The sequence below is a fragment of the Symphalangus syndactylus genome, chromosome 1 (assembly GCF_028878055.3).
Source record: "Symphalangus syndactylus isolate Jambi chromosome 1, NHGRI_mSymSyn1-v2.1_pri, whole genome shotgun sequence".
NCBI classification, from domain to species: Eukaryota; Metazoa; Chordata; class Mammalia; order Primates; family Hylobatidae; genus Symphalangus; species Symphalangus syndactylus.
This window is the reverse complement of record NC_072423.2, coordinates 111,993,633-112,015,804: the sequence shown is the minus strand read 5'-3', so window position 1 is coordinate 112,015,804 and position 22,172 is coordinate 111,993,633. Positions and strand designations below refer to the sequence as shown.

The following is a 22,172-nucleotide window of genomic DNA, read 5'->3' as shown; positions in this document are numbered from 1 at the left end:
GCTGAGGCAGGAGAATGGCGTGAACCTGGGAGGCGGAGCTTGCAGTGAGCCGAGATCGTGCCACTGCACTCCAGCCTGGGTGACAGAGCAAGACTCCAACTCAAAAAAAAAAAAAAAATTGAAGTAATAATCACATATCCTAAAACTATTTAAAGTATACAATTCAGTGGCATTTAGTACATTCACAATGTTATGCAACCATCATCTTCATCTTGTTCCAGAACATTTTCATTACCTCAAAAAGAAACCCAGGCTGGGCGCAGTGGCTCATGCCTGTAATCCCAGCACTTTGGGAGGCCAAGGCAGGTGTTAAAAACCAGCCTGGCCAACATGGTGAAACCCTGTCTCTACTAAAAATACAAAAAATCAGCCGGTCGTGGTGGTGGGTGCCTGTAGTCCCAGCTACTCGGGAGGCTGAGGCAGGAGAATGGCGTGAACCTGGGAGGCGGAGCTTGCAGTGAGCCGAGATCATGCCACTGCACTCCAGCCTGGGTGATGGAGCGAGACTCCATCTCAAAAAAAAAAAAAAAAAAGAATTAGCTGGGCGTGGTGGCACACATCTGTAATCCCAGCTACTCCGGAGGCTGAGGTGGGAGAATCACTTGAACCCGGGAGGTGGAGGTTGCGGTGAGCCCAGATTTTAAAAAGATGATAGATAGATAGATAGATAGATAGATAGATAGATAGATAGATAAAAAGAGAGAGAGATGTGCAAGTGAGCCAAGTCCGGATGCGGTGGCTCACTCCTGTAATCCCAGCACTTTGGGAAGCCCAGGCAGGCAGATCACTTGAGGTCAGTGTTGTGGGAAGTCAGGGACCCTAAACGGAGGGACTGGCTGAAGCCATGGCCGAAGAATGTGGATTGTGAAGATTTCATGGACATTTATTAGTTCCACCAGCCTGGCCAACATGGTGAAACCCCATCTCTACATCTCTACTAAAAATACAAAAATTAGTCAGGCGTGGTGGTGCGTGCCTGTAATCCTAGATACTCGGGAGGCTGAGGCAGGAGAATTGCTTGAACCTGGGAGGCAGAGGTTGCAGTGAGCTGAGATTGCGCCACTCCACTTCAGCCTGAGTGATAAAGCGAGACTCCATCTCAAAATATATATATATAAAGCCACATACATGGCATGAGTATGAGTCATTGGTGGCAATCAAAAAATATATTTGTGCAGGCTGGGCGCGGTGGCTCACGCCTGTAATCCCAGCACTTTGGGAGGCTGAGGCGGGCGGATCACGAGGTCAGGAGATCAAGACCATCCTGGCTAACATGGTGAAACCCCGTCTCTACTGAAAATACAAAAAAAATTAGCCGGTCGTGGTAGCGGGCGCCTGTAGTCCCAGCTGCTCGGGAGGCTGAGGCAGGAGAATGGTGTGAACCCAGGAAGCGGAGCTTGCAGTGAGCAGAGATCGTGCCACTGCACTCCAGCCTGGGTGACAGAGCAAGACTCCGTCTCAAAAAAAAAAAACAAATCTGTGCCTGATGTATGAACATTCTCCTTTGAATGGCCCCAAGGGTTATTGGCATTGGAACCACAGTGAAGAAAATGCAATTCTGGTCCTACAAATAGTATCCTAAAGCTACTAAAGTAACTGATGGAGGAAATAAAAATAGTGTTTTATATATCAAAAAGTTGGGACTTGAAAGCGGGAGATAAGGAGCAATTTAAGTAAGTTACATGTCATAGAGAGTTAGGGTTATACTCAGTGATGTTGGTGACAACCAGAAGAACCTTAGACAAATGACTGGAAAAGATTTCTCCTGGATAGGAAGACCTGGTGGTGGTAGTGGTAAAAAGAAATGAGGTGGCAGTGTTGTTCCTTTCCATCAAAGTGCCTTTTATGTTTTATGAGCCATTGATTTTTCTTTTCTTTTTTTTTTTTTTTGAGACGGAGTCTCGCTCTGTCGCCCAGGCTGGAGTGCAGTGGCGCAATCTTGGCTCCACCTCCTGGGTTCACGCCATTCTCCTGCCTCAGCCTCCTGAGTAGCTGGGACTACAGGTGCCTGCCACCACGCCCGGCTAACTTTTTGTATTTTTAGTAGAGACGGGGTTTCACTGTGTTAGCCAGGACGGTCTCGATCTCCTGACCTTGTGATCCGCCCCGCCTTGGCCTCCCAAAGTGCTAAGATTACAGGTGTGAGCCACTGCGCCCAGCCCAGTTTTTCTTTTTTTTTGTTTGAGATGAAGTCTCACTCTGTCACCCAGGCTAGAATGCAGTGGCATGATCTTGGCACACTGCAACCTCTCCACCTCCCAAGTTTAAGTGACTTTCCTGCCTCAGCCTCCCGAGTAGCTGGGATTACAGGCACACGCAACCACACCTGGCTATTTTTTTTTTTTTTTTTTTTTGAGACGGAGTCTTACTGTCACCAAAGCTGGAGTGCAGTTGAGTTATCTTGGCTCACTGCAGCCTCTGTCTCATGGGTTCAAGCAATTCTCCTGCTTCAGCCTCCTGAATAGCTGGGATTAGAGGTGCCCGCCACCACGCCCAGGTAATTTTTGTATTTTTAATAGAAACGGGGTTTCACCATGTTGGCCAGGCTGGTCTTGAATTCCTGACCTCAGGAGATCTGCCCGCTTTGGCCTCCCAAAGTGTTGGGATTACTGGCATGAGCCACTATTCCCAGCCAAGTCTCAACTGATTTTCTTTGTTCATTGGCCATTAGGATAGGTTTAATAATTATTTCCCAGTAAACAAGTACTTCCTGAATTTCTGATGTCATTTTAACTTTCAGGTAGATGCTGGGACAGATGGAAAAAGATAGTTTGACCTCTTCTTTTCCTTTTTTCTTTTTTTTTTTTTTGGAGACAGAGTCTCCATTGCCCAGGCTGGAGTGCAACCTCCGCCTCCCGGGTTTAAATGATTCTCCTGCCTCAGCCTCCTGAGTAGGTGGGATTACAGGCACCTGCCAACATGCCCAGCTAATTTTTTTTTTTTTTTTTTTTTTTTTTTGAGATGGAGTTTTGCTCTTGTTGCCCAGGCTGGAGTGCAATGGCACGATCTCAGCTCACTGCAACCTCCGCCTCCCAGGTTCAAGCCATTCTCCTGCCTCAGCCTCCCGAGTAACTGGGATTACAGGCATGTGCCACCACCACGCCCAGCTAATTTTGTATTTTTAGTAGAGATGAGGTTTCTCCATGTTGGTCAGGCTGGTCTTGAACTCCTGACCTCAAGTGATCTGCCCGCCTCAGCCTCCCAAAGTGCTGGAATTACAGGCGTGAGTCACCGTGCCCGGCCCTAATTTTTGTATTTTTAATAGATACGGGGTTTCACCATGTTGGCCAGGCTGGTCTTGAATTCCTGACTTCAGGAGATCCGCCTGCCTCGGCCTCCCAAAGTGCCGGGATTACAGGCATGAGCCACTGCGCCTAGCCGACATCTTCTTTTTCAAATAACTTAAAGATCTCTCTGCCTTTAATATCTGCCCCCTCCTGTACTTCCACTTTTTGTTTTTCTGATACATCCACTAAAAGTACCACTTTATTTTGCTCTGTTGAAAAATTTAAAGTGGATTCTCCAGGCTCCAGCCTGATCTCCTCATTGTTCCTTTCCCTAACTCATATACTTGATTTTAGCCTCCTCCAACCTATTGTCAGCATCTCCGCCCTTCTTGCAACCCTCGAGAGACTGCTAAGCCCTCCAACTTTTTTAAACCTGTCTCAGAGAAGCTGTGTCTGGCCTCTCCTGTATCCCTGTGCATCCCTGAGGGCTTGGAACACCTTGGCACCTTCATACGCTCTTGCGGTGGATGTGGGTGTCGTGACAAGGCTGGACCACCGGACACAGGCAGAGAGTGGTGTTGGCATATGGGACCTAATGCTAGCACAGGTATTGTTCCAGGTTCTTGGGTTTGGCAGAGAAGGAATCAGTCAAAAAATTTCTGCCCTCGATGGGCTTTCATTCTGTTCCTGTTTATATAGTTTTAGATGAACAGAAAGATTATAAAAATAGGGTTATATGTTTCTAGCATAAAGGGGTAGCTAAGGAAAGCAGTCGATGAGGTAGTAGATCTGTCATTGAAACATGCTGTTGGAATCTGTGGCCTTTTCATTAAGATGTGCTGGCCTCTGAAGTGCCCTCCTTTTGGAGAAGATGGTACTACCATCTTATTGGTAGTACTTGGATGGTACTACCATCTTATTGGTAGTACTTGGATGGTACTACCTAGCTGGTTATTTGGCATTCCCTCTCTTTGCCTCCTCACAGTAGCAGTAGCTGAGACATAGCATTGTTTCAAATAATTTTTGGACAAGATGGGCTGTGGCTGCGGGAATGGACACAGCTTTTAGTCCTACTCTGTGCAGTTCATTTGATATCAGTTCCCATCTGCATTTCTTTTGGTTGGGTTTGCTGGACATAATCTGCCTATGTGGCATTCCCCTGGAAGTCTGTTAAGAGTTCTAGAAGGGGCAATAACCAGCCCTTTGTACTGAGTACTTCCCAAAAAGTTTCCATTAAATGCACCCTAAAAGATATGCTGGCTGGGATTTACTTCACAATAATCTGGAGGGAGGAGGGGAGGGCTGGAATGGAGACATAGTGGGTCTGGCCACCAGCTGGTTAATGGGTTTCATTATATTCTTCACTTTGGTAGATGTTTGAAATTTTTCATAATTAAAAAAATATATACCCTTATGGTCAAGGAATGATTATGTTAATATTTTTACATTATTGTATTTTGTATAAATAACCTTATATTGAGTGAGGTCTTTGGTTTTTTTGGTATTGATTTTAATGATTGGAGTTCATAGCAGTTAGGACTGAATCAAGGTTAGGCTAGTGAGAAGTCTTCAGATTTGTGTTTATTAATCAGATTTAAAAACATATATAACTTTTGGGTGCCTCAATTACAAGTCAACCCTCCCTCCATGTCCCTGTAAAGAAAAGTGGAACGTGCAAAGTTATGATCAGGTGCCAGAGAGTGGGCCTTTTAGAGGTTGAGAATATTTAGGTGTGAAATATGGGAGAAATGAAATCCTACCACTTAAATTAGACTTCAGGGGTGAGCCTGGTTTAGGGTTAGAAGCCCTATGAGACCTCACTACCACCACTACTACTGATGCTAATTTTGCCCCATCCTAGGCTGGTGTTTACTTACTCCTTTGTCTTTGTGCTTTAACCTTCTTTCTTCCTCTTGTCCCTTTAGTACTTTCTTGCCTCCCTCCACATCATCCCTTGCCCCCCGGACCCAAATCCATCTGTCCTGATCTCTTTAGGCTAATTTTCCTATATCATGTCCCATTCTAGCCCAGGCCCAGAAGCTGGCCCACAGTTCACTCCCTTTCTTCATTTCTGCTTTTTAATGAGTGACCATTAGTGTTTGTTAACAAAAGTGATTGGACCACGAAGTGGCAGGCTGAGGCATGAAGACCCATTCATGTAGCCTTAAAAGATTTCAGGCAGTTGGCAAGTAAGAATTCTAAATAAAAATTGAAACTACCACCTGTATTTTTTCAGGCCGTTGATGCTCACTGCCATCAGCTGCATCCTCCCTATGGCACTGGTAAGTGTGGGAAGGGCTGGTGACAGTTTTGGTGGGCTGCTGGATTTCTTTTTTCTGGGGGAAAAGTCTATTTGCAAGCTATGTTGTTAACTTGTCCTTGAGGGCTGGAGAGCTTGAACCAGCTAGAGGAGACTAAAAAGATAAAGAAGCAACTGATCATGGTCATGGATATCCTTGGGGAACTGTTGTCAGGAGCAGGGGCTATTTTAGCATGTGCCTTGATCCGTATATAAAATTAGTATGTTCTGTGCACTATTTTGAGTAATAAACATGTACTATCCAAGTGCTCTGGGGTGTCAAATAATAACTGTTAAATGTCCTGGAACTCGCAAAACATTTTTTCTGAAGCTAGATGTTGGTTGTGTACTAGAAAGGGTCCTAAATGTCATATGTGCTTACCATTTCCTTCAGTAGCAGGAATTTATCTCTCTCTGGTATTTTAAGTTCTTCGTGGTCAGGGGACTCAAATGTTTATTCCAATGACTAATTTAAACTTCTGATAGAGACTTGGTGGAATGCGGTGGAGGGGAAGGGACTTGGTAGAAATCAGAAAATACATTTGTGGCTGTTATTAACAAACTTCAGGTGGACTTGCGATTTGTGATCTGAAAAATGATATCATCACCATCTGCTTACACTGAATAAAGTTGAAACAGAAGTAGGGCAGCAAGTCACAGAATTGCTAGTCTAAGCCCACACGCAAATTGCTATTGGAGTTGCCTTACTTAAGATCCTGAAACCCTGCAGCCGTCTCCTTGTAGCAAGTGGGTCAGAGGACACAGAGATTCAAAGTTTTATCTTATAAGGTAGTCTCCATTCTAAGATGACAGTTTGATTTCAGTTCTCTAGTCTCTAACACCCTTAGACTGGAAGAAAGTGCCTCCAGAACAAAATGCTGAGATTGTAGATTTGCATGCTGCTAACCATGTCAGTAACAGCAACTAAAGCATTCATATTCACTTCATTACATCTCTGTGAGAAAATCTTAGCATTATTGGCCCACAGCCTGGATTTCCCCCTGGTCTTCATCCTCCGTTCCTCAGTCCTGCTTGTGAAGCAGGCATAGAATTGTGTGACACATTTACTAAGTTCTTCATTTAAAAAACAGAAAGGAGAACTTGACTCCCAAGCAGCCATCTACTCTAGGTTTCTAGGCCAGTGTAACCAAGTGGTAACTACTGAACATGTTTTGAGGGCCTGTGTCAGATAGTATTTTCCAAAGGTCATGAGCAAACACCTTCTGTTATCCACTATAGTCTGTGCATTTTAGAGTTTCAGTCAAAAACAGACTATAGAGGATGCCAGAAGTTGTTTGCTCATGACCTTTGGAAAATAGAAATGACCATAAACAAAGTCCTTTTTGACATGCAAGTAGCACATGCTTCCTGAAATAAAGATCTGGAAACCATCTGAGAGTATTGACATTGTAAATGCAATGGCAAAACAAAGCCATATTGGATTGAGGGCTACGGGTAATGCAGAGCAGTGTGTAGGGTAAATGAGAACAGAGGAGAGAGAGCTCATTTCAAGCTGGAAAGAAAGCTCCCCAGTAGCGTCTAACCCATTGTGGTGCAGGTTTGGAGGACTCAGGGAAGGTGGGAGGATGGGCTACTCTTGGTCTCTGCTCAGACCCCATCTTTGACTCTGTGAAAGCCTTCTCTGGACTACCCAGAAACTTGAGGGTACCCTTCACTCTTCACAATAAACTTTAGGCTTGCCCCCACTTCTCTACCTTGCTCATACACTTTCCTTCCCTAGCTCCCGGTAAAACGAAAGAGTTCTTATCTTTGGGGCTTATGTTCATACTAAGGGGCAGGCACAAATGTGATTGCCCAAAGACAGTCCAGGGAGTGAGAAGGCAGGCCTAAAAGCTGTGCCTGTGGAAAAGTGATATTTAAGGAGCTGGCTGAATGGGAGCGGAACATCCAGTGAAATACTCAGAAGCCTTGGTCAGGGAGATCAAGAAAGCCAGAGAAGGCGAGGCACAGTGGCTCACGCCTGTAATCCTAGCTCTTTGGGAGGCCGAGGCGGGGGGATCACCTGAGGTCGGGAGTTTAAGACCAGCCTGACCAAAATGGAGAAACCTCATCTCTACTAAAAATACAAAATTAGCCGGGCATTGTAGCACATGCCTATAATCCCAGCTACTCGGGAGGCTGAAGCAGGAGAATCTCTTGAACCTGGGAGGTGGAGGTTGTGGTGAGCCGAGATCGTGCCATTGCACTCCAGCCGGGCAACAAAAGCAAAACTCTGTCTCAAAAAAAAAAAAAAAAAAAAAAGGGAAAAAAAGAAAGCCAGAGAATATTGTAAAGTTATCAGCATTATAGGCCTATATGGAAATGACTTTATACTAGCACTATTATACTATACTCTATAGTGTATACAGTCAGTTAACCTTAGTGAAAACTGTGTTAAAACTGTAAAGCGGAATTTATTTTGAGGATTATAAATAAAAAGTCAAAGTATATACTATTTGATGCAGTAATATAAGGGTCAACCCTTTGTATATTGTGACATTTGATTATGTGAGTGATTGCCATTGAATTAAATTTGACAAACTTTCAGCCCTTTTATTATGAAAAATTTAAAAGAAAGAGCTTTAAATAATTGTACAGTGGACATTCATATACCATACCATCTAGATTATATAATTGATAATCCGTTGCCGCATTTGCTTCATCATTTATCTGTCCATCAGTCAACTCATTTTTGAAACAGCTCTATTAAAGTTTTACATGCCATTAAACTCATCCATTTTATTCTTATTTTATTTTTATTTTGTTTATTTATTTTTTGAGACAATCTTGCTCTGTCACCCAGGCTAGAGTGCAGTGGTGCAATCTCGGCTCACTGCAAGCTCCGCCTTCCAGGTTCACGCCATTCTCCTGCCTCAGCCTCCCGAGTTGCTGGGACTACAGACGCCCACCACCACACCTGGCTAATTTTCTTGTATTTTTAGTAGAGATGGGGTTTCACCATGTTAGCCACGATGGTCTCGATCTCTTGACCTCGTGATCCGCCCGCCTCGGCCTCCCAACATGCTGGGATTACAGGCGTGAGCCACCGCGCCCGGCCTTCTTTTTGTTTTATTTTGTTTTTGAGACGGAGTTTTGCTCTTGTTGCCCAGGCTGGAGTGCAATGGCGCGATCTCGGCTCACCGCAACCTTTGCGTCCCGGGTTCAAGTGATTCTCCTGCCTCAGCCTCCCAAGTAGCTGGGATCACAGGCATGTGCCACCACGCCTGGCTAATTTTGTGTTTTTAGTGCTAATTTTGTATTTTTAGTAGAGATGGGGTTTCTCCATGTTGGTCAGGCTGGTCTGGAACTCCCAACCTCAGGTGATCCGCCCACCTCGGCCTCCCAGGAGTGCTGGGATTACAGATGTGAGCCACTGCGCCTGGCCCAACTCATCCATTTTAAAGTGTACCATTATTTGAATTCTATTAAATGTATACAACTATGTAGTCATTACCATAGTCCCAGTTTTAGAAGATTTCATCACCTAAAAAATTCCTGTATTCATTTATAGTTGATCCCTGTTCCCAAGTGACTACTGATCTTCTGTGTCAATAGTTTTGCCTTTTCTAGAAATTTCATACAATTCTGATTATACAATATGTAATCTTTTGTTACCTGGTTCTTTCTCTTAGCATAGTGGTTGAGGTTCATCCATATTGTATCATGCATCAGTAGTGTGTTCTCTTTTATTGCTGAATAATGATGGATATGCCACATTTTGTTTACCCATTCATTTGTAAGTTGATGGACATTGGGTTGTTTCTAATTTTGGGCTACACAGTATGCTGCTGTGACCATTCATGTCCAGGGCTTAATATAGCCATGTGTTTTCATTTCTCTTGTATAGATAACTAGGAGTGGGATTGCTGGGTCACATGGTAAGTGTATGTTTAACATTTATTTTTTATTTATTTTTTTTGAGACGGAGTCTCGCTCTGTCGCCTAGGCTGGAGTGCAGTGGCGCAATCATGGCTCACTGCAAGCTCCGCCTCCCGGGTTCATGCCATTCTCCTGCCTCAGCCTCCTGAGTAGCTGGGACTACAGGCGCCCGCCACGATGCCCGGCTAATTTTTTGTATTTTTAGTAGAGTTGGGGGTTTCACCGTGTTAGCCAGGATGGTCTCTATCTCCTGACCTCGTGATCTGCCTACCTTGGTCTGGGATTACAGGTGTGAGCCATCGCGCCCAGCCGTGTTTAACATTTTAAGAAATAAACTGTCTTCCAAGGTGGCTCTACTACTTTACATTCCCACTAGCATTATGTAAGGGTTCCAGTTTCTCTGCTTCCTTGTTAGCACTTGGTATTTTAGGTCTTCTGGATTATAATCATTCTAGTGAGTGTGAAATGTAGTATCTTGTGGTTTTAATTTGCATTCCCTAATGACTAGTGTCATTAACCATTAATGTAATTAATGATCTTTCCTTGTGCTTATTTGCTATTCATACATTTATTTTTTGTGGTGAAATGTCTGTTCAAATACTTTGTCTGTTTTTAAAAATTGCATTTTGTGCCTTATTGAGTTCTAAGAGAGAATTCTTTACATAGTTTGAATTATTTTATCAGATGTATGATTTGCAGATATTTTCTCCCATCCTGTTACCTGTATCTTTTTTTTTTATCTTTTTTTTACTCCATCTAGTTCTGCTTCCTACTTTTCCATTTTCTAAATGGTGTCTTTTAAAGAGTAAAAGCTTAATTTTGATGAAGTCCAGTTTATCTTTATTTTCTTTTTTTTAAAAATTTTTCTTTTAAGGATTGTGCTTTTAGTGTCATATCTAGAAATCTGCCTAAACTAAGGTCACAGTTTTCTTCTGTGTTTTCTTTTAGCAATTTTATAGTTTTAGGTTTTACATTTAGATATGTGAACTCTTTTGAGTTAATTTTTGTGTGGTACGAAGTAATGGTCTATGTTCTGTGTTTTGTTTGTTATGTATAAACAATTATTCAATTGTTCCAGAACCATTTGTTGAAAAGACTCTTTTTCTCCATTGAATTACATTGGCACCTTTGTTGAAAATTTACCATACATGTATGAGTTTCCTTTTAGACTCTGTTTTGTTCTACTGATCTATATATGTCTGTCTATTCCATTTTCTTTTTTTCCTCTTTTTTTACTCCATCTAGTTCTGTTTCCTACTTTTCCATATTCTAAATGATGTCTGTTGAAGAGTAAAAGCTTAATTTTGATGAAGTCCAGTATCTCCACTGTCTTGATTACCGTATGTAGCTTTATATAGTAAGTCTTGAAGTCAGATTGTATAAGTCTTTCAACTTTGCTCTTTTCTTTCAAGATTGCTTTGGATATTCTGGATCCTTTACATTTCTACAGATTTTGCAATCAACTATTAATTTTATTAAAAAGCTTGTGATTTTGATTGGGATTTTCATTTTGATTGGTTTTGATTGCTGTGTTCAAAATCTGTAGCTGTGCTGCCCGGTATGGTAGCTATGTGTGGCCATTGCTCATTTGAAATACAGTCAGTTTGAATTGAGATGTGCCGTAAGTCTAAAATACACACTGGACTTAGAATGAAACAAAGGATAAAAATAGATTATCAATGCTTTTTTATGTGTTACATGTTGAAATAATACAATTTTGGATATATTAGGTTAAATAAAATATTAAAATTAACCCATTTAATTTTTCAATTTGCTGCTATATAGAAATACTTTTATGGCTCTTTCTTTGAATTCTAACACTTGGTTTTTGTATATATTGACTTTGTATTTTCTTTCTTCTTTTTTTTTTTTTTGAGACGGAGTCTCGCTCTGTCGCCCAGGCTGGAGTGCAGTGGCGCAATCTCGGCTCACTGCAAGCTCCGCCTCCCGGGTTCACACGATTCTCCTGCCTCAGCCTCTCCGAGTAGCTGGGACTACAGGCACCCGCCACCACGCCTGGCTAATTTTTTTTGTATTTTTAGTAGAGACGGGGTTTCACCGTGGTCTTGATCTCCTGACCTCATGATCCGCCCGCCTCGGCCTCCCAAAGTGCTGGGATTACAAGTGTGAGCCACTGCACCCGGCCTTTTTTTTTTTTTTTTTTTTTTTTTAAATTTTTATTTTGTGACAGTGTCTTGCCCTGTCACCCAGGCTGGAGTGCAGTAGAGCTGTCATGGTTCACTGCAACCTCAACCTCCCAGGTTCAAGTGATCCTTCTACCTCAGCCTCCCAGGTAGATGGGACAACAGGTTCATGTATGTCACCATGCCCAGCTAATTTTTTGTACTTTTTGTAGAGACAGAATTTTGCCATGTTGCCTTGGTTGGTCGTGAACTCCTGGGATCAGGTGATTTGCCTGCCTTAACCTCTGAAAGTGCTGGGATTACAAGCGTGAGCCAGTGTACCAGGCCAACTTTGTATTTTTTTTACCTTGGTAAATTCATAAATTCATTTATTAGTGTTTTTTTTTTTTTCCCCTGGAGTTTCACTCTTGTTGTCCAGGCTGCAGTGCAATGGCAAATTTTTTAATTAAGGATTTTTGTGTCTATGTCTGTGGAATATTGGGTTTTTTTCTTGGTTATGTTTTATCATGGTTATGCTAACCTCATAAAATGAGTTTGGAAGAAATGTCCCTTCTCTAGTTTCTAAAAGTGTTTATGTAAAATTAGTGTTGATAGAATTCATCAGTAAAATCCCTGGGCCTGGAATTTGGTGGGAAGGGTTTCGATCATGAATTCCATGTCTTTACTATATAAAGAGCTGCTCAGTTTTTCTTTTTCATTTTGTGTCGCTGTTGGTAAGTATTCTTCAAAGAACATGTTAAGTTTATTTAAGATGTCAATTTTATTAGAATTAGGTTGTTCATAACATTTTCTTATTTTCCTTTTAATGTCTATAAGAATTGTAGGGGGTGGTCCATCTTCTACCTCTGTTATGGGTAATTTGTTTTCTCTTTTTTCCTAATTATTCTGTTTTATCAACTTTGTTGATATTTTTAAAGAATCCGTTTTTAGACTTCGTTAATTTTTGCTGTTACTTGCTTTGGATTTTCTTTCTCTTTTTAATTGTTACTATTTTCTTCTTTTTACTTCATTTTAACTTAGTCATCTTTTTCTAGCTTCCCTTTTTTTAGTTGTAATACATGGCAGTGACTAAATTTTTCTAGCTTCTTAGGTTAGATCTTTATGTCATTGATTTTGGGACCTTTTTTAGTATACACATTTATAGTTTTAAATTTTCGTGTAGGCATTATATTAGCTGCATCTCACAAATTTCATTATGTAGTATTTTTGTTACTCAGTTCAAAACATCTTCTAATTTCTCTTTTGATTCCTGCTTTGACACAGGGGTTCTATAGAAGTATGTTCTTTAATTTCTAAATGTATCCTACAAAGAAGGGTATTATTGGTAGCTGACAGTTAAGAGAAACATATGGGGGTTCTGGAATCATTCAGTGAATTGCTGTGAGGAGGGATTAGATGGTGGGTCCTGAAGACTGTCTTCTACTAAGGCATATAAGGTTTGTCCTGTCAATACCGGAGAGCAGTGATAGGTTTTAAACAAGGTAGGAACTGATCCTGGCAAGAGTTAAGGGATCTGCAAGAATTGTGTTATTATTACTGTTGCATAAGGGTGTCAGGAAGCTCATCCTGAGAATGATGGAGTGGAAGGGATATACATTAAGATGCCTTTCCATGTGAGTGAGGCCCTTCTGATGGGAGTGCTGAGGAGAGGAAGAACTAGAGATTGGACAGTGGAGTGGTGATGATGGGAGAGGGTAAAGTGGTTAAGGAAGAGTGAGACGTGGAGGAAAAGGCCAACAGTCCTACCTTGAGAGGAGTGGGAATGTGGTGCCCCCCACTGGCAAGATGGGGATACAAGAGGAAGAGTACAGAGTACCTGAACAGGTGCTGCAAAAGACATCATAGAGATGAAGAGGGGGTCATTAAGGCAGAAGGAAGTTAAGTGTCTGATTTCTGTCAGCAAGATAAGGTATGAGAAATGTTTGAATTTGGCAACAAGGGAGTTTATATTGCCTGGTATATGTGCATAAAGAATATCTTAGTATTTCTACTGTCAGCAATTTTTTTTTTGAAACACAGTCTCGTTCTTGTCACCCAGGCTGGAGTGCAGTGGCGCGATCTTGGCTCACTGCAACCTCTGCTTCTCGAGTTCAACTGATTCTCATGCCTCAGCCTCCCAAGTAGCTGGGATTACAGGTGCCCACCACTATGCCCGGCTAATTTTTGTATTTTTAGTAGAGATAGGGTTTCACTATGTTGGCCAGGCTGATCTCAAACTCCCGACCTCAGGTGACCGTGCCCGCCTCGGCCTCCCAAAGTGCTGGGATTACAGCTGTAAGCCACTGCGCCCTGCCAGCAATTCTGAATAGATTGAAATTCATCAATTGAAATCAACATCTTACCAAATTATGAGCCAAATTGAATTAAAATCAGGAATAATCCGTGAATTTTTTATTTCTGATTTTGGCAGTTAGACCCCATAAACTTTGAAAAGTATTATAGTTATTAAACATGGTTATTCATTTTCTTTTTTTTTTTTTTTTTTTTTTTAGGCAGAGTCTCGCTCTGTCTCCCAGGCTGGAGGGCAGTGATGCGGTCTCAGCTCACTGCAAGCTCCGCCTCCCGGAGCTTCTCCTGCCTCACGCCATTCTCCTGCCTCAGCCTCCTGAGTAGCTGGGACTACAGGCGCCTCATAACACCCGGCAAATTTTTTGTATTTTTAGTAGAGACAGGGTTTCACCGTGTCAGCCAGGATGGTCTCAATCTCCTGATCTCGTGATCCGTCTGCCTTGGCCTCCCAAAGTGCTGGGATTACAGGCGTGAGCCGCCACACCCAGCCATTATTCATTTTCTTGAAACAGTGTCTTGCTGTGTCACCCCAGCTGGAGTGTAGTGGCGTGATCATGGCTCACTGCAGCCTCCACCTCCTGGGCTCAAGCGATCCTCCTACCTTAGCCTCTTAAGTAGCTGGGACTACAGGCACATGCCACCATGCCCAGCTAATAAAAAAAAAATGTTTTGGCTGGGCGTGGTGGCTCACGCCTGTAATCCCAGCACTTTGGGAGGCCGAGGCGGGTGGATCACCTGAGGTCTGGAGTTTGAGAGCAGCCTGGCCAACATGGTGAAACGTCGTCTTTATTAAAATACAAAAATTAGCCAGGTGTGGTGGCAGGCGCCTGTAATCACAGCTACTTGGGAGGCTGAGACAGGAGAATCGCTTGAACCTGGGAGGCAGAGGTTGCAGTGAACCAAGATCGCACCATTGCATTCCAGTGTGGGGACAGGAGCGAGACTTTGTCGCAAAAAAAAAAAAAAAAAGGCCGGGCTTGGCAGCTCACGCCTGTAATCCAAGCACTTTAGGAGGCCGAGGCAGGCGGATCACGAGGTCAGGAGATCGAGACCATCCTGTATAACATGGTGAAACCCCCGTCTCTACTAAGAAATAAAAAAAATTAGCCAGGCGTCGTGGTGGGCGCCTGTAGTCCCAGCTACTCAGGAGGCTGAGGCAGGAGAATGGTGTGAACCTGGGAGGCGGAGCTTGCAGTGAGCCAGGATTGTGCTACTGCACTCCAGTCGGAGCCACAGAGTGAGACTCTGTCTCAAAAAAAAAAAAAAAAAAAAACAAACAAACAAAAAAACTTTTTTCTACATATAGGGTCTCACTATTTGCCCAGGCTGGTCTCAAACTTCTGAATTCAAGTAATCCTCCCACCTTGGCATCCCAAAGTGCTGAGATTACAGGCTTGAGCCACCACACCCAGCCTGTAACTATTCTTTACTCATGGTTTTGTGAATGTGCAAAGTGACTGTCAAAGAGATTCCACCATCTCAGGGTTTGCTCTTTAAACAGGGATGAGATTTCCTCTGGGGAATAGTGGAAATGAATTGGAGAATGGGTTTGCTGGAAACAGTAACCTAATGAATGGCACCTTTTTTGGCCCTTGAGATGGAGGGAACAATAGATACCTTTTTTATCTCTCTCATCAGAGACTCAGATTACTCAGTAATTATCTTGAGACTCCTTTTGGACAAGAAACTTTCTAGTTCTTAATTTCTAGTTTTTTCCTCAGTTAATGTTTCTAGAAATAGAAAAAGCATTCATAGTGCCGGGCATGGTGGCTCACGCCCATAATCCCAGCACTTTGGGAGGCCGAGGCAGGCCGATCACTTGAGGTCAGGAGTTCGAGACCAGCCTGGCCAACGTGGTGAAACCCCATCTCTAGTAAAAATACCAAAAATAGCTGGGCGTGGTGGTGAGTGCCTGTAATCCCAGCTACTTGGGAGGCTGAGGCAGGAGAGTCACTTGAACCTGAGAAGCAGAGGTTGCAGTGAGCCAAGGTCACGCCACTGCACTCTAGCCTGGGCGACAGAATGACACTCCATCTCAACAGAAAAGAAAAAGAAAAAGCATTCATAAATAAATAGGACTTTTAATCCTCTGATTGCATGTTGACCTAATAGAACTGCAAGTTTCTTCTGAACACCGCATTGGTCACATGTGTTCCTTCTAAGTCATTAGTCTTTTTTTTTGGCTTACACTGGTTGTTTACTACCCTGGATCCATTTTTCTTTTGGAAAAGATTTGGCCTTTTCTTTATAAGTTGTCTTGATAATACTTAATCCTAACTACCATCAAGTTGTTAGCTCCTTCATTAAAACAGCCCAGCAAGAGCTCCTCTTGATTCTCCTGAAAGATTTTCTCTTCACAATTGAACAAATTATAAAGGGTAACAAGGGGACAGGGGGTGAAGGACTCAGTAGTGAAAGTGTTGACTGTGATAGATTCTAAATGGATTGTTGAGCTCTTTCGAGCATTAAAGACTAATGGTGTGAATACTAGTTCTTTCTTAGAAAGCTCAGCTGTTTGCACTCAGACAGATTTTTACCTTTAATCTGGCTTAATATTGTTTAGAAGATTTGTCTTGGCCCTCCTGCCGGGAGGCCAAGATGGCTCAAGGTGGCCACTGCTTCCTCTGGAAAACTGTTGGGGAGTTGAAATGGGGGTTCAGTCAGTTCTCTCTTGTGACCCAAATCAGGGAGAAGGTAGCCTCCTTGCTGAGACTACCTTTTAGAATATATTCTTCTAGAGTATCATTTTCTCATTGTTTTTCTCCATCTCTCTGCTGCTTTTGCTCAGAGGGCTCTGGGGAATCTGGCTTTCCTATAGATCCTTCCTGGTGTCCATTACTGGATGAGGTGCAGTGACACTATATTTTCCCTTAATTAGTGGTCTCAGAATTTCATCAGATTTGTAGATTTTTGAGGGAGAAAGTCTCCAATCTTCTGTGTACTATCAACCTAATATGTGTAATTCTCTCCTTTACTTTTTTTTTTTTTTTTTTTGAGACGAAGTCTCACTCTGTCGCCCAGGCTGGAGTGCAGTGGTACTATGTCGGCTCACTGCAACCTCCATCTCCTGGGTTCAAGCAATTCTACTGCCTCAGCCTCCCGAATAGCTGGGATTACAGGCGCCCGCCACAACACCCAGCTAATTTTTATATTTTTAGTAGAGATGGGGTTTCACCATGTTGGCCAGGCTGGTCTCGAACTCCTGGCCTCAGGTGATCCGCCCGCCTCTGCCTCCCAAAGTGCTCAAATTACAGACGTGAGCCACTGCGCCTGGCACTTTCTTTTTTTTTTTTGAAAGAGACAGGGTTTTGCTGTGTTGCCAGGCTGGCTGTGGTGTGGAACTCCTGGGCTAAGCAATTCTCCCGCCTCAGCCTCCTGAGTAGCTGGGACCACAGGCATGAACCACTGTGCCTGGCAGTCACCCCCCCGTTGATGTGGGGATCCCAGTAGTATCTCTTACAAAAGGCTGCTGGGAGATGCATATAGCTGACGTGTGTGTGTGTGTGTGTGTGTGTGTGTGTGTGTGTGTGTGTTTATTTTTTATTTTGTTGAGATGGAGTCTTGCTCTATCACCCAGGCTGGAGTGCAGTGGCACGATCTCGGCTCACTGCAACCTCCGCCTCCCGGGTTCAAGCGATTCTCCTGCCTCAGCCTCTTGATTTCCCAAGTAGCTGGGATTACAGGCGCCCGCCACTACACCCAGCTAAGTTTTGTATTTTTATTAGAGATGGAGTTTCACCATGTTGGCCACAACTTAGCTTGTCTCGAACTCCTGATGTCAAGTGATCTGCCTGTCTCAACCTCCCAAAGTGCTGGGATTATAGGCGCGAGCCACTGTGCCTGGCCTATCCTATATGTATTGATGTACTCTTGGCTGTTGCCATTAAAAGAATAGATTTACACCTCACCACTATCCATTTTATAAAGTGGTAGGCATACCTCCCTTCACATTGTTTGTTCTCACCAGAACTCAGCTCTGCTGGGATATTCTGAGTTGGTCATTAGCAGACTTGTAATCATCAGGAAATTCTTGGCTTCATCTACTGAAGAGGGTTATGTTGTTATCTGTAGGCGAGCACTACTTAGTATGTTAATTCTGAGGCTTCACTGTGGCTGTTAGTGCTGTTGAAATCAAGAGATCAGTGTTAAACTTTCTTGACCTTTCTAATGAAACAGCAAAATTTTATTTTAAATCCACAGGTTAAAGACATACCACTTAATAATCAGCATTTGTTGAGTGGCTACCCAGTGTCCAGTCCATTTCTGGGCTTTGTGGATCTGTGAGTCAACCCTGACCCCTGTTTTTAGTGTAAAGGGCCCATCTGTAGTGGAAAAAAGGCGGCAGCTGTTGGACATGGTCAGAATTCCTCTGAGTTCCCTAGGTGGCATATTATCTTTGCTAGGACTTGTTGGTCATGCATAATGAGACATGTAGAAGTCAGAACAGAAAGCATGGTGTAAGGCCGATTGGGCCCCACTGGGTATGAGAAGAAAGAAAAGGTTCCAGCAAGGAGTTCATCTAAAACAGTATCACTTCATGGGTTTTTTTTGTTTGTTTGTTTGTTTTGTTTTGTCTTTGAGACGGAGTCTTGCTCTGCTGTCGCCCAGGCTGGAGTGCAGTGGCGTGATCTCAGCTCACTGCAACCTCTGCCTCCCGGGTTCAAGCGATTCTCCTGCCTCAACTTCCCGAGTAGCTGGGACTACAGGCACCTACCACCACACCCAGCTAATTTTTGTATTTTTAGTAGCGACGGGATGTCACCATATTAGCCAAGCAGGTCTTGATCTCCTGGCCTTGTGATCCACCCGCCTTGGCCTCCCAAAGGGCTGGGATTACAGGTGTGAGCCACTGCGCCTGGCCCCACTTCATGTTTTTTAAAACTATTCGAGGGGTAAACTGACCTAGGTTGGAAACAGAGCAGGTCAAAACTCCCGTGCTGCAGGAGGATCACTCGAGACCAGGAGTTTGAGACCAGCCTGAGCAACATAATGAGACCCTCTCTGAACAACAACAACAAATCAACTGGGAGTGGTGGTGTGGGCTTGTAGTCTTGGGAGGCTGAGGTGAGAGTATTGCTTGAACCCAGGAGTTCTTGGTTACAGTGAGCTATGATCATGCCACTGCATTCCAACCTGGACAACAAAACAAGATCCTGTCTGTAAAATACAGAATAAAAAACTGTTGTGCTCATCAGTAGTAGGATCGTGTCTGTGAACAGCCACTGCACTGTAGCCTGGACAACACAGCATGACCTCATCTCTATTTAAAAAAATAGATAGGCCGGGCACGGTGGCTCATGCCTGTAATCCCAGCACTTTGGGAGGCCAAGGCTGGTGGATCACGAGATCAGGAGTTCAAGACCAGCCGGGCCAAGATGATGAAACCCCGTCTCTACTAAAAATACAAAAATTAGCTGGGCGTGGTGGCAGGCGCCTGTAATCCCAGCTACTTGGGAGGCTGAGGCAGAGAATTGCTTGAACCCGGGAGGCAGAGGTTGCAGTGAGTCGAGATCGTACCACTGCACTCTAGCCAGGGCAACAGAAGGAGACTCTGTCTCAAAAAAAAAAGAAAAAAGAAAAAAAGATAAGGCCGGGCTCAGTGGCTCACACCTGTAATCTCAGCACTTTGGGAGGCTGAGGCAGGCAGATTGCTTGCTCGTAGGAGTTCAGGACTAAACTAGGCAACATGGAGAAACCATGTCTCTACAAAATATAAAAAAATTAGCTGGACATGGTGTCTTGCACCTGTAATCCCAGCTACTCAGGAGGCTGAGCTGGGAGTATCACTCGAGCCCAGGAAGTGGAGGTTGCAGTTAAGCCGAGATCATGCCACTGCACTCCAGCCTGGGAAACATAGTGAGATCCTATCTCAAAAAAAATAATAATAAAATAGGCTGGGCACAGTGGCTCACGCCTGTAATCCCAGCACTTTGGGAGGCCAAGGTGGGTGGATCACAAGGTCAGGAGATCAAGACCATCCTGGCTAACACCGTGAAACCCCGTCTCTACTAAAAATACAAAAAATTAGCCCGGCGTGGTGGTGGGCACCTGTAGTCCCAGCTACTCAGGAGGCTGAGGCAGGAAGAATGGCGTGAACCCAGGAGGTGGAGCTTGCAGTGAGCCGAGATTGCACCACTGCACTCCAGCCTGGGTGACAGAGAGAGACTCCATCTCAAAAAATAATAGTAATAATAATACAATAAAAAATAAATAAAAAAGCTATTTGTATCAAAGGCTGTATTTCAGCAGTTGTTAAAGTTTAAACAAGATGTCTTGTCTCTCTTCATTTTGTGATAGTGTCTGTTGGGGACGAATAGCTTTGTTAAGGACACAGAAGAAATATCAGCCATAATTTGGGAAACCTAGGCCCAAAGTCTACGTGGGCCTCTGCAAGAAAATACTGTGGCTGGCCGGCCAGCACTTTGGGAGGCCGAGGCGGGCAGATCACGAGGTCAGGAGATTGAGACCATCCTGGCTAACATGGTGAAACTCCGTTTCTACTAAAAAATACAAAAAAGAAAAAAAAAATACAGTGGCAACATGCACGGGTCAGATGCCACTTACCTTGGAAGGAAAATAGGGACCCCCATCCTGAGTGAAGTAAGCTGTCTTGAGTCCTTGATTTTTCTCCAGATGTACCTGGACTGTAGGACAGGAACGCACTCACTGATTGCACAGCCTTTGACACTCATATGCTGGGATGTGCCCTTGTTTAGTAGGTGCACACTTGTCTCCTTTCAGGAGTGACTTGAGTGCTAGAAGGAGGGATCATGTGGTGTTCTCTGTGTGTCTTCCCTCTGCTGCAGTTCTTATCTGTAAGGCACATACTACCTTACAGGTCCATGGTAGCTCTTGTTTAAGGACTCAGTCCAGTGAGCAGACAATGTTCTGTGTGTTTTCTTGTCACTCTAGCCGTAAATATGCTCCTACTTTCTCCTTGCTTTAGTAGTACCCTTATGGTTTGTATTGCTCTCTGTGGGAAGCCTGATCTAAGGCTTCCAAACACATCCCAATCTTCTGTGGTCTCACCCAAGTCTTGACACTTAGGGTGTTCTGTAACTAGCTTAACTTCCCAATTACGACTATAACATGTAGATGCTTATTTGCTTCTTTAACCTAACATTAAAATGTGAACTTCCAAGGCGGGTGAAGTATGCATCTGTAGTGCCCGAAAGGTTGAGGTGGGAGGATCACTTGAGCCCAGGAGTTCAAAGCTGTAGTGTGCAATGATCATGCCTGTGAATAGCCTTGTATTCCAGCCTAGACAACGTAGCGCAGCTCATTATGTAAAAAAAAAAAAAAAAGTGGCCAGGTGCAATGGGTCACACCTGTAATCCCAGCACTTTGGGAGGCCAAGGCAGGCGGATCACCTGAGGTCAGGAGTTCGAGACCAGCCTGGCCAACATGGTGAAACCCTGTCTCTACTAAAAATACAAAAATTAGCTGGGCGTGGTGGTGCATGCCTGTAATCCCAGCTACTCGGGAGGCTGAGGCAGTAAAATCGCTTGAGCCTGGGAGACAAGGTCATGCCGCTGCACTCCAGCCTGGGTGACAAAGACTGTCTCAAAAAAAAAAAAAAAAGTCTTTCTATGTCAATAAACTTCCGAATCTTTTAAAATAACCACGTAGTAGTCCATTGCATAAATCTGTCATATATTAACTCATTTTTGTTGGATATTTAGGTTATTTCTAATTTTTTTAACTGTTGTAAGTAATCCTGTGGTAAACATATCCTCTGTCATTTCCTCAGGGAGACTTTACAGAAATAGAATTGCTAGCTCAATGCACCTTCTGAGGTTCTTTAGTAGCTATAACCATGTGCTTTTAAAAATGTCCCCTAAGAGCATATAGAGGCCAGAAAGGCTGCCCACAAATTTTGAAACTGTCCTTGCAACTAGGACTCATTGGCTGCTGGGAATTCAGTGATTTTAAACTGAGTTTTGGGTTTTTATGTTTTATTTGTTGTTTTCTGGTGTTTCTGTAGGGTTTATGCAAACCCAGGCCTGGGGATTTTCTACAAGTAACAGGCCTAACTAGAGATGTGCTTCCTGCATACAACCTCCTACAGCAGCTTGAGGGAACATGTATGACATGAAGGAAACCCCAGCTCTGTTGCTTATATTATTAATAGATGCTAGGTTGTTATTTACTGTAAAATGAGTGTCTTTAAGTTTCAGATGAAATTAATTTTCTTGAAAGGTTTATTAATGAAAACAAAGATTGAAAATCAAGAGATTAATGAAATCACTAAGATTGTAAGAGTCTGAACTTAAAAGACAAAGCAGAGAACCAAGAGGAGGAATTTGGTAATCCAGCCTGGGCTTGGCATAGACA

At 43.4% G+C, this 22,172-nt stretch overlaps 1 protein-coding gene across 6 annotated transcripts in view; it reads left to right on the top strand.

The window, feature by feature from the left end:
* ARIH2 (ariadne RBR E3 ubiquitin protein ligase 2) overlaps positions 1-22,172 on the top strand; it is a 68,181-nt gene that overhangs the window by 21,709 nt on the left and 24,300 nt on the right. For 2 of the 6 annotated variants that reach the window (XM_063610185.1, XM_063610182.1), the window contains one exon: positions 5,464-5,509. The exons of 3 other annotated variants lie outside the window; for them this stretch is intronic. In XM_063610185.1, coding sequence (XP_063466255.1) covers positions 5,471-5,509 — 39 coding nt within the window. In that variant the 5' untranslated portion in view covers positions 5,464-5,470. Of the gene's footprint in view, positions 1-5,463; positions 5,510-9,378; positions 9,405-22,172 lie in introns of those variants that run through there. One more of the 6 variants, XM_063610189.1, reaches the window with a different exon arrangement.